Source organism: Sarcophilus harrisii, chromosome 2 (assembly GCF_902635505.1).
Source record: "Sarcophilus harrisii chromosome 2, mSarHar1.11, whole genome shotgun sequence".
Lineage (NCBI taxonomy): Eukaryota > Metazoa > Chordata > Mammalia > Dasyuromorphia > Dasyuridae > Sarcophilus > Sarcophilus harrisii.
In genome coordinates, this window is record NC_045427.1 from 40792867 (window position 1) to 40807353 (window position 14487).

Sequence of the window (14487 nt, forward strand, 5' to 3'; positions counted from 1 at the left end):
AAGTTTTTTTTTTCTTTTTGTTAAATTAATTTTCAAGTGACTCTCAGTTAATATGATCTTGGAAGTCTTCACTAACCACCTCTTCTTCAGAATAACTCTTTTATCAATGTACTTAAAATACTGGTACCCAAAAATGAATATTCCATTTGATAACACTGTGCCTCTTAATGCCAGCCTGAATTTACTTCTTTGCCTATTATTACACAGTTGACCATACTGAATTTACAGACCACCAAAAATGGTTACCCATCTTTTTCAGGAACTATTGTGTATAGATATACACTTCCCTTAATTTATACTGAAAGTTGAATCTTTGATCTCAAGATTAAGCCTTTGTGTTTTTATTCCTATGAAATTTCATTTAATTCATATAAAATCTGAGACTTATATGAACTGTTAGAAAGTGAAGTAAGAATTAGACAAAGTTCTCAAATGGTCTTCAGATCTACTGATTAACTTTGAAGGCAGACTGAAGCATATTTCTTTCCCTTTATTCTGTATTTTCTGGGGGGGAACATGGCTATCTAGAAATGTTTTACATAACTTTATATATGTACACTTTATGTGTACATACACATACATATCACATATGGCATCATATTACTCAAAAAAAGATACGTATTAGGAGCATAAAAAAAGCCTATTATATCTAGCAGGTACCACGTTCCCAACCATGCTTTATCCTATCATCCTCCCTAGTGACACACCCTCTTAACTGACTTCTAGAGACTATGCCCAGCTTTGGAAGTTCTTTAATTATACTGTGGTCTAACCCATCTGTCCATCTTGTCTACAATATCCTGATATAGCTAACTAGCTCTATTATAATCCTTAGTAATAGTACATTGAAGAACTTTATCAGTAATCAAAGTCACTTACTGGACCTTATTTTCCAAAATTTTTTTTCAAGGGGGAATCAAAAGATATCCTTTTTCAGCCCTATTGTATTTGACTAATTCTCCATAAGACAATATTTCAAAAGTTTTATTTACTTCTTTAGTTTTTATGTCATAGACATTATGGATGTGCTGTGTCCCCTTCTCATAGTGAGCTTTCCTTGGTAACAGGAACAATTAAAGCTGAATAAAGCAAAGCCATACAGTCCATATTGCACACCCACAATTTGCTATTCCTGCAAAAAAAAAAAAAAAAATGGGGAACAATTTAAAAATATTTCTTCTCTAAGGCCAAGCCTGGTCATTTAATTAGTTTGGCTGCTTCTTTTGGGGGTTCTTTTCACTTTCACTGCTGTGGTCAATGTACATGCCTTCTTGACCCTCTGGCTTCCCTCATCTGCTTTTTTTTTTTTTAAGCAAATGTGGTGAGAAGAGAGACATGGAACTTATGATTTCATCTCTCGAAGGAGCAACCAGTGAAGAAAACTCTCTACCAAAGCCCTCATTTTGTTCCTAGGGCACTTGGGTGAAATCCCATAACCAGATGTGTCTGAGGCAAGACTTCAATCCAAGTCTTCTTGACTCTTGAGAATCATCACTCTATCCCTAATGCCTCTGCTAACTTAAACCCAGGATTTCTTATGTCACAATAATGTTCTATTAGGTTTCATTCCCCAACTGAGAGGTAGTCACTGTTTCCAGTTCTTTGTTACCACAAGTGCTCCAAATATTTAGGAATATATGGGACTCTTTGTTTTGACTCTGATCACCCTTGGTTGTATACCAGCAAAGAGAACTATTTATTGAGAGTTCCCAAATCTTGCCATTTCTACCCTGACTAAAATTCCCACTCACAAAGAGCTGTCGCTTTAATTCAGGCTCTTCACACCTCTTGCCTAGTTTGCTTCAATATCCTCCTAACAGGTGTCCCTGCTCCAAAATGTGCACATCAATTGGGAAATGTTTGAAAAAAATGATAGTATCTATATAGACATGATGGACTACTACTGTGCTATAAAAAGTAGTGACAGAGGGAATTTTAAGAGAAACCTGTGAAGACTTATATAAATGATATAAAGTGAAATGAGAACCAGGAGAAACTTATATAAATGACAACAATACTGTAAGGGCAAACAAATCTCAAAGAATTGACAACTCAGCAGTAATAACCAATCACAATTGCAGAGGATTAATAATGAAACATGCTACCAACTTCCTGATACAGAGGTGAAGGACTTAAAAGACTACCGAATGGGACATAGTTTTCTTTGGACATGGTCAAGACAGAAATTCATTTTGCTAATCACTATGTATTTGTAACAAGGATTTTGTTTTTCTTTCTCATTTCGAGAAGGGAGAAGAGGAGGTAAACATTTCCTGATTGAAAAAAAAATGAATTTTTTCATTCATTCATGAATTTTCACAAACAATTTCATTGACTAGAAAACTTGAGTATTTAGTCTTCTAATGCACTTAAGAAAAATGACTATGTCCTTGAGGTGTCAAGGATATACACAAAGCATACTATTAATGAAAGTAAAGACCTTTTTGTCATATTATGAGAAAAATGACTAAAAATATTCCGATCTCAATATATGTAAATCATAATAATAAGATTTATGTGGGATAAGCTTTCCCCATCCCTTAAGCTTCTAGTTCACCTTCCTAAAACAGGAAAGAAGGAAAAGTCTTGAGAATCATATTTGAAACTAAATCAATTTCTCTATATAACAAATCAAAATGACATCACATTCAAGTATTTTTTTTTTAAATAATAAGCATTCCACTTTAAAATAAAAGCACCAAAATATATTATATTTATTTATTTATTATCATCATCATCATTATCATCATCATTATTACAAACAATAGATTTGCTGAAACATGCTCTGGCTCATGTTATTGAATTAAAAAATTTAACACATTTCAAAAATATCAAAAATACATTATAATGAGTCTTAAGACTATCATAGGACAATGATTGCACAAAATGTAAGATGTGGACTCACTGCCCGGATGATATCCATTGGCAAAAGTGAGAGAAAATCCTACAAAATCCAGGAGAAGGGCATATAGTCTAGAGCACAAGGAACTTATGTGTGGTTGAATGATCACGGCAAAACTTACTATATGCAGGCTCTTTTCCTAAGCCAGAAAGTATATTCTCAATTATAGAGCAGTCACCTCTGTGTTTTGGGGAATCCTAACAGCTTCACCCAGAATGAGGTGAAATGTGAGACAAATCACATACTGTCTAGACTGCTTCAGGCATTACTGAATGGCTTGGAGGCTGTTGAGTCACTGTTATATATATTATTTGTCACTTGCTTCCTCATGGAGGTTTTTCATTGGATATTAGTGAATAGAAAAAGATGGTACGCCAGTGGCTTGTAAGTACTTGATTTTGTTGGAAATTCTACATAAAAATAAAATAATCATTCAACACTCAGTAGATTGGCTAATACTAACTAGACCCATCTCCTGGAAAACAGCAGCAACTGCAAACAAACTATTATCATAGTACCCAATAATAATCAAGCTGCTCACATCTGCTCTATCTTTTACACACACAAGGAACACATCATCTTATTGCACATGTATGTTTGACAGTAGTATAATAAAGCCCTCATTTATCTGGAGTGGTGAGTCGGTGACTAGAATAGCACTGTATTTAAAATATAACGTATTTCCCAAATGCATTTTGATTAAATACCATGATTCCTAAGATTTGTACATTTTCATGTCGCAGGAATCACACTGCTGCTTCAAGGCCCCAGAATTAGTCATCTTATGTTTTCAGAACTTCGGTTAATCCGTTCTGCTATACAGAGACGGCAGATACACAGTTTATAAAGAAGACAGAATCGCGAAGAGAATATTCTACAAGGGGAATCTAGGGGTACACACAATCCCTCACACATAAGAGAGATTAGATACTGCTAGAGGTATGGGGCTAGATTTCCTGAAACATTGATAGCCTGATCAGATACTGCAATTTCCTAAACATCATCTTTTGGGCAAAAGTCTACTTTCCTATTCTGATAGAGAGGAAGCTGCTTGATTTTTAAAGGAAGCAGTCTTTTACTTATCTCCTCCAGAATGGTTGAATAAAAGAATCATTCTTCCCTATATCCAAATTTAGAATTTTTTAAAAATCTAGCCCGAAATTTGCTTTAAATAGATAATAAATTTATATCCCATATAGGAACATTTATAACTTCAAAATTCTGAGCTTACAAGTCAAAATACACCAAGTTATACCAAAACTAGTGGTTATTAAAACAAGCAGGCTGGGGAAAGGAATGAAAGAAATTAATATAAGCTAAGGAGAATTCTGAGAGGAGCCATGATTTCCATGTGATAGCTTTACAAATCAGCTTTGTTTAATAGAGGATATATTCTTGCGGTTCTGGAAGGGCAAGGCTCAGCATTACTATCCCATCTTGGCCCCCTCCCTATTCTGCGTTCTTATCTCCCTGAGAGAATGCTACTGCCACAAAATAATTCACCCCCCCTTTTTTAGTGAACCTCAAACCCTGAATGTGCCCCTGCAGTCCTTACTAAGAAGGAATTAATGAGATCAAAGATTTGAAATTTCAAGTTCTTCAGTAGCAAAGCAACAATTTGACAGATAAACCTAAATTTTCCTAACAGTAAAAGAACTCAAATTTGGACTCCTGAAGAGATTAATATTAAATGGTCATTAAGCAGTTAATAAGATCCTCCTTAAAAGGAAACATGAGTGCCATACATTCATGTGTACAGGTAAAACTTGTAGACAATCGATACCCATGGACTCATTAGTGAACTGATCATCTGGTCAACTGGTTTGCTGTTATTGCTTCAAACAAACAACAAGCCCAAAGTATAAATTAAGCTGCTTTTAAAAATTATTTGGCAAAACAATATTCAATCCTTATGTTCCTACTAATAAAGCAAATGCCAAATTGTTCCACCCTGTTTTCTTCTTGGTCTGTGCAAATACTCAACAAATCCAAATTACACTTCCAATTTGATTAGGTGAGGCAATGTCAAAGTTTGGAAGAAAAATTTGAAATTAGCCTTCCTGTCTACTTGTGAGTCTTCAAATTATAAAGGCAATTAAACAGAACGTGCAAGGAAATGTATTTTGACAGAGTCATGTGGAAGTGATGTGCAAAAAAGTACAGAAAACAGTGTTTTTCTGTTTGTATGGAAATGTTTCTAATATAAGAGTCATATAGCAGTAAATGAGTCCAATACTCATTGAGAGCATATATGGTATAATAAGACTGATTTTTAAAGGGTAACATAGTCCATCACTGCAACATTAAGAGTCGAAGACCTATAAAAAAAAACAGATTTTAAGTGTTAAAATCTGTTATTTCAGGAAAAATGATCTTCCTCTACTAAAAGGACAGAAGAATTTCTAAAATGTGAAGTCTATCCTTATGTTCTCACTTTGTTCTGAAACATACAATAGTTCAACGTCACCGGGATAGGAGTTAGTCCCTGGCCCTACCTACTAGGAGATGAAAATTGTCAACCCCTCATGGCATTTTATAGAATTAGCATAGTCTCCAGATCATTCCCTTCTCATCTGCAGGGAAATTTTTAGCCCCTTCCCATTCCTGTCAAGAAATCCGAAGTGGATCCCCTCATCATGACCAGGAGATTCTGGTAGCTTCTGTCTTCACTTGCATTTTTACATTTTAAAAATTCATATCCCTATCAAGAGAACTCTGAAATCTCCCCCATCTCTCTCCCCTCTAACCCTTCCTTGATACCCTTAGGAGAGACACCAACCCCTTGCTGTCCCTCACTGAAAGAACCGGTGGATTGTCTCTAAGAAGATTGGCTCGAGTGCAGATTCAAAAATAAATTTCAGTCATTGAAAAGTGCTTTCATTAAAGTACATACATAAATCAATTGTGTGATTGGCTCTGCATTCCCAGTGAGTTTCATTTCCATAGCCACATGACTTATCACATCTTATCATTTAGGCTGAGCTCTGACACTTGACAAGCTGACTATTAAGCCAGAGATTCTTCAATAGTGATCATGAAGAGAAGCAATCTTCAGTTACTTCTTCCGCAGAAACAAGTCCCCTTCCTGCACAGGTAAGCAAGTTCTCAAAATTAACCTAGGAGAGAAGGGATCAATGGCAGGTGGCAGGACTGAGTCGGATCTCCTCCTGCTCCTTCCCTGGGAATCCCAATGAATGACAATTAAATGTGAAATCCAATACTGATGGTAGTTACTAATTCACTCTAAGTAAACTTGGCCACTCTCATTTTTCACCTCCAAGTGCTTCCTTTCTGTTCATTTATAGAGGTATGACCAAAGTTGTTGAGAAGGACCATTGGCTACAAGAGTCCATCCCCTTTTTGGATTGTGGAGCTCCTTCTAGAGTTATAGAGCAGTGTCAAATTCTTCTGGATGGTCCACTCGATCCTCCTCCCAGGGCTCTGAGTTTGTACCACCCCGGGTATCCTGGGGCTGTTTCAATTGTTCTTTTACTTCCTCTTCCAAGTCATGAGGTATAATAAGCTGATCCTCTGGCTCCAGCTGAGTGGGAGCACAAAAGTACCCCGTTTTTTTCTTGGGTGCTTCGGTTGCCACCTCGATAAGATTTAAGCTGTCTTCTAGGGGCACGATAGAGCCATTGGAGAGTTTTTTCCCATAGAGGCAAGAAGTAGATGGAGATTTCTGTAATTCCCTGCTTAATGGAAGAAGTGTTCCACAGTTCACACTGTTTTGTCTCCGGAACCTAAAGATCAATCCTCCAGAGTCTTCCTCAGGACCCTGAGTCAGAGAAGTCTCCTCAAGAGCAGGAGGAGAAGCCTCAAGACCCTTCCCTTTACAGCAGTGGATATCTACTTCTACCTCTACTCTGCTGCCATTTATTATGACCCCTTCAACTGGTTGGTCATCATCACTGTCCAGGCCATTATCGGACTGGTTACTTGAAAAAGTGGCACAAGATGGTTGGCGTTGAAATGCCCCTGAGGTGGGCACGGGATGGAGGCTGCAGCGTCGTTCTGGCCTTGGCAGCAGGCTGGCGTCCAGGCCACTGGCAGCGTGTTCGTCAGAAGCTGTGGAGCCCACTTCGCTGCTCACTTCTGACGTGGACATCTCACTGCTGAACTCTGAAGCGATGCCGCTACTTGAGGAAGGGGTAGTGGGCTTCGGGGCATCTTTGAGGACGGCAGTTGGGGCAAAGCCCCCGGGTCCTGGGAGACTGAGGCCATTAACCTCACAAGTACAGCCATCCTCCCCCACATTCAGACAGACCACCATGGCGCCAACGTTGTCCTGACAACCATAGCTTTGTGCCAACGTGCACAACTTCTTGGCAGCTGCTAATGGATCGTGGACATGCCGTACTGTACTAACAGCTTCCAGGTAAGACAGGCGTTCCCACAGTGCTTTGTTTCCCAAGATCAGCAGCTCATCTTGGACTGTAAGTGGAAGGGAGCATATATGGGGCTTTGGAAGGATCCAAGGGTAAAGGTATGTACAGCCCAACATCCGGGTACAGCATGTTACTCCATTCACTTTGTTGTCCTAAAGATCAATAGAGTTAGTTTAAACAATAAGCAATAAACCTTGGGGTCTTGACATTTACTTATGTTCTACTGCTTAAGAATTATGTCATAGAAGAAAACAAAGACTTGGAAGTTCTTACCTGTGCCAGAGCTAAAAAAAAATAAGATTATAATCAAAAATACTTTATTGTTCTCATCCTAAATAGTCAGTTACAGTAACAAAAGTTGTTTGGCCCTGACATCTCCAAAGTACTCGGTCTTTGCACAAAAGATTTCATTGCTTTTCTACCTAAAGAAACTTCTGGATTTAAAAAAAAACCCACCAGCACAAGTCACACCATTTTTCCTTATCACTAGTGTTCTAAGAGAGGTTCAGAATCCAATGAATTATTGCCAATGGCCTTTCATTAGAAAGGAAGTTGGGATCTAATTGAAGAGATCTAAGAAAAGACAACTATTTAGGAAAACTAGACAAAGGAATTTAAAGTGAGAAAAAAAAAAAACTACCCAAAAAACTACCCATGCAGCTAAACAAAAAGTTATAAATTATTTGTTCTGGAATTCAATCCTAAAGAAATTCTAAAGTCCACTCAAAATGCTTTAAAATATTGAATTAACTTCTAAAGTCTTTTATTAACTATTAAAAATCAAAATATTTCTTTCCCTATGAGAAAACAAGCAATCAATGGAAACTTAAAAGGGAATTTTACTACTTATATGTAAAATTTTGTCCACTAGTTCTTCAAATATGTTTCAAAAGCTACTATCTAAAACAAATAAATCTACACAGCCTAAAGTCTAAGTCAAAGCCCCCTCTTTTTATTTATCTTTACAGATCCAGGGTTCAACAGGGCCTAAAAGACCTAAAGTGACCTGGAGGCCATTATAGTTCTACCCTTCTACCATTATAGTTCTGAGCAGGTCAGCAATGTTTTGGTTCTCAATCAGTATGACTCCTGACACTGCACTGTGCTATCTTTTCAAAAACTGCCTTCCCATCATGCAATCGGTTAACAAAAAAGGAGGTTCTGACCTGGAACTTAAGAGTCAGTGAGTAGTTCAAATGTCTCAGGGTTACTTCCTTAAGTCCTCCCAGGTGCTGGGTGAGGTCTGCTTATGTGTAAGTAAGGATTATAACGCAATGTACAGGATTGCTAATTATGGGATCAAAGGACCTGAATCTCAATCTTGGCTCCTTTATTACTACCATCTCTCTGTGCTAGAAAATCAATTTACTTTTTCAGGCCTCTATAAAATGAGAGGGCTAGACTACAGATTCATGAGATTAAGATTAGGGTGACTCTCTGATTCCAAAGATTCATTTGCTATAATTTCAGTGTAATTGTTATGGTATTGCAGACATTCTTACTGTGTCTGAAAAAGTACTTTTGGAAAACAATCAAACTGCATATAAAGATTACACAAGGTGTTTCATACAGTGGATTAGGAGTAAATATAATTGGTCATGTTTGTTATATATGTCTATACTACTGGATTCTAGATATCCACAAACCAGGCTCTTTGGAAAAAAAGAAATGAAAATATTGAGTTTAAAAAAAAAAGATAAAAAATATTAAGGATGCTGGCAACTAATGCCTCAAGTTTTTTAAAAAAATAATTTACTAGGGCAGCCAGGTAGTGCAGTGGATATAGTGCCAGCCCAAAAGACAAGAGGACCTGAGTTCAAATCTGGTTTAGACACTTAATGCTTCTTGGCTGTGTGACCCTGGGCAAGTCACTTAACCCCAACTGCCTCACCAAAAAAAAAAAAATAATAATAATTTACTAGATTAAACAGTATAAAATAAGAAAAAAAAAATCAGTTTTGCAACTCAGATCAGGGAACATCAAACAACAAGTCTCTGCACTTTCTCGAGCATTTTGTCAGGAAGAGCACACCAATGAACCTGGTAATCAAATCAATCAAGGGAGAAACTTATATGTTAGCTTGTTTTTATTTTCTGAATGTGAAGTCATATGCGGAAAGAAATGTCATTAAGTGTAGAAAGAAGCCTGGTTCTAACTTCCAATGAATCTCTTAACTCTTTTTTACTGTTCATACTCTCTGTCACCTAAAGGGTCCTATCCGACAGCCTTTTGAATAGAACATCTTTGACAGTTATTTTAAATGGAACTTCTCTACTTATCTCTTGCTGTTGGAATTTGTTAGTGATGTATAAAAATGCTGAGGATTTATGTGGATTTATTTTGTATCCTGCAATTTTTGCTAACGGTGTGGATTATTTCTAATAGCTTTTTAGTAGAATCTCTGAGGTTCTTTAAATATACCATCATATATTTGCAGAGTGATAATTTGGTTTCCTCATTACCTATGCAAATTCCTTTAATCTTTTTCTCATCTCTTATTGCCGAAGCTAGCATTTCTAATACAATATTGAATAGTAATGGTGATAGTGGGCAACCTTGTTTCACTCCTAATTTTATTGGGAATAGTTCCAGTTTATCACTATTACATATGATGCTTACTAATAGTTTTAAATAGATGTCACTGACTATTTAAAGGAAAAGTCCATTTATTTCTATACTCTCTAGTGTTTTTAATAGGAATGGGTATCGGATTTTATCAAATGCTTTTTCTGCACCTATTGAGATGATCATATGGTTTTTGTTAACTTGGTTATTGGTATAGTCAATTATGTTAATAGTTTTCCTAATATTGAACCAGCCCTGCATTCCTGGTGTAAATACTACTTGGTCATGGTGTATTATCCTGGGGATGATTTTCTGTAGTCTTTTTGCTAATATTTTATTTAAGATTTTTGCATCAATATTCATTAGGGAGATTGGTCTATAATTTTCTTTCTCTGTTTTCAATCTATCTGGTTTAGGTATCTGTACCATGTCTGTGCCATAAAAGGAATTTGGTAGGACTGCTTCAAACCCTATTTTTTCAAATAGTTTATATAGCATTGGAGTTAACTGTTCTTTTAGAAGTCACACGTAAATCCATCTGGTCCTGGGGAGTTTTTCTTTGGGAGTTGATTTATAGCTTGTTCTTGAATAGAACATCTTCTTATATAGAAACTGTCATCAAGAACAGAAATGTTAAAGACTCTTTTCTGGTCCCTGTCATGGAGCTCTAATGACACAGGAGCTGTTGAAATGTCAGAAATTAAATTCTAGCTGTTCCAGAGCTGACTCCCCCCCCTCTCCCCCCCCCCTCAACCAGGAAGGACTAGAAACAGCCACACCAACCTCAGTTATGATGGCTTTTTGTTCTTTCACCCGCTGTTGCTCCTCTGGGCAATGTTCTAGGCTGAAGATTTTGGAGAGGGGCAAGGGTTGTCCATTCCGGCACAGGACTGCCTGGCACGTGCCCACATTGCCCACTGTCAGAGTGAAGCTACTTGTAGGATCAGCAGTATCATGGTGGATGTAACAGAGGAGGGCAGAGGAGCCTAGTTTCTGGCCAGCCATTCCCAACTTTCTGTTTTGAAAGAAAAGTAAAATAAAATTGGAATACTTTAAAATTAGCTTTGCAGATTTTCTGTCATTGCTTCAAGTCTCAATATCCACCAAGAGGAAGACAAATAATCTCTATGCTCTTGATCCAGACTTGGCCTTCACTCTTGAAAGACACTGGTTAAAGGTGGTAATGGGATGTAGCTAATAAGAACCTATCTCTTCCTCCCTTACAAGATTATTGTGAGAAAAGATTTTGGGAAATTTTAATGTGTTAAAAAGATATTGGCCATCATTATTATCCTAATGTTCTCCAAGTGAAATATCTAAGAAAAAGAATGGGGAATAAGGGACATCTCTTCCTTTGGTGGAGTTGTTCTGACTCGTCAGTAAAGAAGCATTCATTAAGCACCTACTATGTACCAGGCACCATGCTAAGCTCTGGAGATATAAAAGGAGGCAAAAGAAGGTCCCTGCCATTAAGGAGTTCAGAATACAACAGGGAGACAAAAGACAGATAACTCTACAAACAATCAATATGTAAGATCAACGGCAGAGGACAACTAGAAGGAAGGTTCCACCATCAAAGAGAATCTGGAAAGGCTTGTTATAGAAGTTGAGATTTGAGTTAGGTCCTGAAAGAAGCCAGGGAAACAAAGGGAGAACATTCCAGGCCTGGGGGATAGCCAAAGAAAATGCCTGGGGCTGGATGAGAGTGTTGTGATTAAACATTCAACACTGGGCTACCAACACCTTCATCACAGACTTCATACAGCTGGAACCCAGACTGGGTAAGCCCCTAATTTTCCATCAGAGACAGATGTTTATAGATCAGTCAGTCAAGCTAAGGAAAGGAAAGATCAGGGCTCACGAAGACAGAACTCAGTATATGGTTAGCTTATGGATCCGACAACTCGCTCCCTTCTCAATGAATCACATCTCTCATGGCCTACCTCAGGGGAATGAGGGAAGAGAAAGCTTAGCTAATAAGGATTCTTCCTTCAGTCTAGTCATTCTCCAGGCCCTGAGACATGTTTTTCAAAGACTAGAAAGATGAGTTTGTAATTTGCTTACCTGTGAGATACCAAAAAGGTGTTAGCCATAAAAACTGTGTCAACTGCTGATTGCTGCACCTCTTCCGAAAGCACATCAGCCATGGTACACTGTAAGAGGCGGGGGAGCTCCTCATTCCGGTCTCCATCAAACATGCCATATACAGCTTCCACACCTTCAGCAAAGTTATCCACAGCCAAAGCAGACACACAGAGTCTACAACAGAAAGGAGCACAGAAATCAAATAACAAACTATTGTTACTATCTTCTGAGTGGTCAGTTTTTAGAAATTCAAGTTAATAATCATTTGGGAGGAAGAAAAGAGTAAGCACTTAGGGGGATAAAAGGTAGAAGAATGACAAAACTACAAATGAAAATTGTCAATAGATAAGATATTGATACCAAGTTTGAAAGGAAAAAGGGAATTAATTTTTTTAATTTAATGGGTAACGACAAGATCTGCTTAAAAATGATGTTAATAATTACATATAACCTTTAACAGATTATCAGTTCAAGGACAAAAGGGAGGAAAGAAGGAACAGAATTTGAAACTAAAAACTTTTTTAAAAAAAGTTTAAAATTGTTTTTACATGTATTTGGGGGAAAAATAAAATATTAAAAAATAAATGTATACAGAAACAATAAAATTATATACGATGATCAATTCTGATGGACATGGCTCTTCAACAATGAGATTATTGAGGCCAGTTCCAATGATCTTGTGATGAAGAGAGCCATCTACACCCAGAGAGAGGACTGTAGTAACTGAATGTGGATCATAACATAGCATTTTCACTTCTTTTGTTGTTTGCTTGCATTTTGTTTTCTTTATTTTTTTCCTCTGTGATCTGATTTTTCTTGTGCAGCAAGATAACTGTATATATGTATGCATATATTGGATTTAACATATTTTTTTTTAGCATGTTTGACATATATTGGATTAGTTGCCATCTAAGGGAGGAGATGAAGAAAAGGGGAGGAAATTTGGAACACAAGGTTTTGCAAGGGTTGATGCTGAAAAATTATCCATACATATATTTTGAAAATAAAAAGCTTTAGTTTAAAAAAAATAAAGATAAAATAAAATAAAGTAAAAATGATGTTTAAAATGCACTGAAAAGCTATTCTGGGTAAGCACCAAGGAAGGTTCTGATCCAAATTAAAGTACTCACTTATTCCTCTGACCAGCCATCTCGGCAAGACCATGACTCCAGAAGGTCGATGCACCTGCAGAATCAGCTGTTAGGGTTTTCTGATCAATTTTCAGGGTGGTGATATGACTGTAAAAAAAAGTTAAACTACTGTGAGGCTAATACATTTCATTTTCTTAGCCTTTTTTTTTTTTTAGGGGGGTTGTTTTTCTTTTCTTTTTCTTTCTTTTTGCAAGGCAATTGGGGTTAAGTTAAGTGACTTGCCCAGGGTCATACAACTAGAAAGTGTTAAGTGTCTGAAGCTGGATTTGAACTTGAGTTCCCCAGATTCCAGGGCTGGTGCTCTCTCTACTGCACCATCGAGCTGCCCCTTTTATTTCTTTAAACTTGCCAGTGTTTCTAGAAGAAAAGTGAACTTCTTAAAAAAGATACCAGTCAACTTCATTATGTTACATTACAAGTATCCTGCCTCTGACTCTGGGTATATCAGAACTTCTAGAAGTTTACAAAATATCTCCACTGTAAAATAGGATAAAAACAACTAGAATGCTTACTTTACAGTACAAGTATGAAGCTAGAATAAGTTCATTGCAAACATTAGCGCTCTATAAAAATGTCTGTTGTAATTATTATCGCGTATAACTCAACAAATATTTCCTAAGCCCTTACTATGTGTTAAACTGCCAAGATCAAATGAGAATATCTGTGAAGCATTTATTTTTTAAACAAAATAGGGACTTATTCCCTTCCTTTCCACCTGTGAGGGTTACAAACGAAGGTAAAAGCTCACAATCTAATGGGGAAGACAAGATGCAACAGTCTAAGTGGTGGTGATGAGGACCTAAACCAAGGGGATGGCAATGTCAAGAGAAAGTTCAATTGTGCTCATCACTGTTGCTGCCAATCTGGTGGAACCTAAAGTATCAACAGATGCAGATATACCTTAAAGACAAGTCTTAAGTTGGAAATTCATTAAAAATGACTCCATAACCTGGCCATCTTCAGCAATGAGATGAACCAAATCAGTTCTAATGGAACAGTAATGAACTGAACCAGCTACAGCCAGCGAAAGAACTCTGGGAGATGACTAAGAACCATTATATCAAATTCCCAATCCCTATATTTTTGCCTGCCTGCATTTTTTATTTCCTTCACAGGCTAATTGTACAATATTTCGGAGTCTGATTCTTTATGTACAGCAAAATAATGGTTTGGACATGTATACTTATTTTGTATTTAATTTATACTCTTAATATATTTAACATGTATGGGACTACCTGCCATCTAGGGGAGGGGATGGGGGGAAGGAGGGGAAAAATTGGAACAAAAGGTTTGGCAACTGTCAATGCTGTAAAATTACCCATGCATATAACTTGTAAATAAAAAGCTATTAAAAAAAAAAAAAAAACACGACTCCATAGATTTGAAAAGAGGGAA

At 37.0% G+C, this 14487-nt stretch overlaps 1 protein-coding gene across 2 annotated transcripts in view; it reads right to left on the reverse strand.

Annotated features, from left to right (window-relative positions):
* Positions 1-3862: 3862 nt before the first annotated feature.
* PHLPP2 (PH domain and leucine rich repeat protein phosphatase 2) overlaps positions 3863-14487 on the reverse strand; it is a 91144-nt gene continuing 80519 nt past the window's right edge. For both annotated transcript variants that reach the window (XM_031950017.1, XM_031950016.1), the window contains 4 exons: positions 13072-13179; positions 11921-12115; positions 10640-10871; positions 3863-7442 (listed from right to left, as the gene is read on the reverse strand). In XM_031950017.1, coding sequence (XP_031805877.1) covers positions 6288-7442; positions 10640-10871; positions 11921-12115; positions 13072-13179 — 1690 coding nt within the window. In that variant the 3' untranslated portion in view covers positions 3863-6287. The remainder of the gene's footprint in view (positions 7443-10639; positions 10872-11920; positions 12116-13071; positions 13180-14487) is intronic.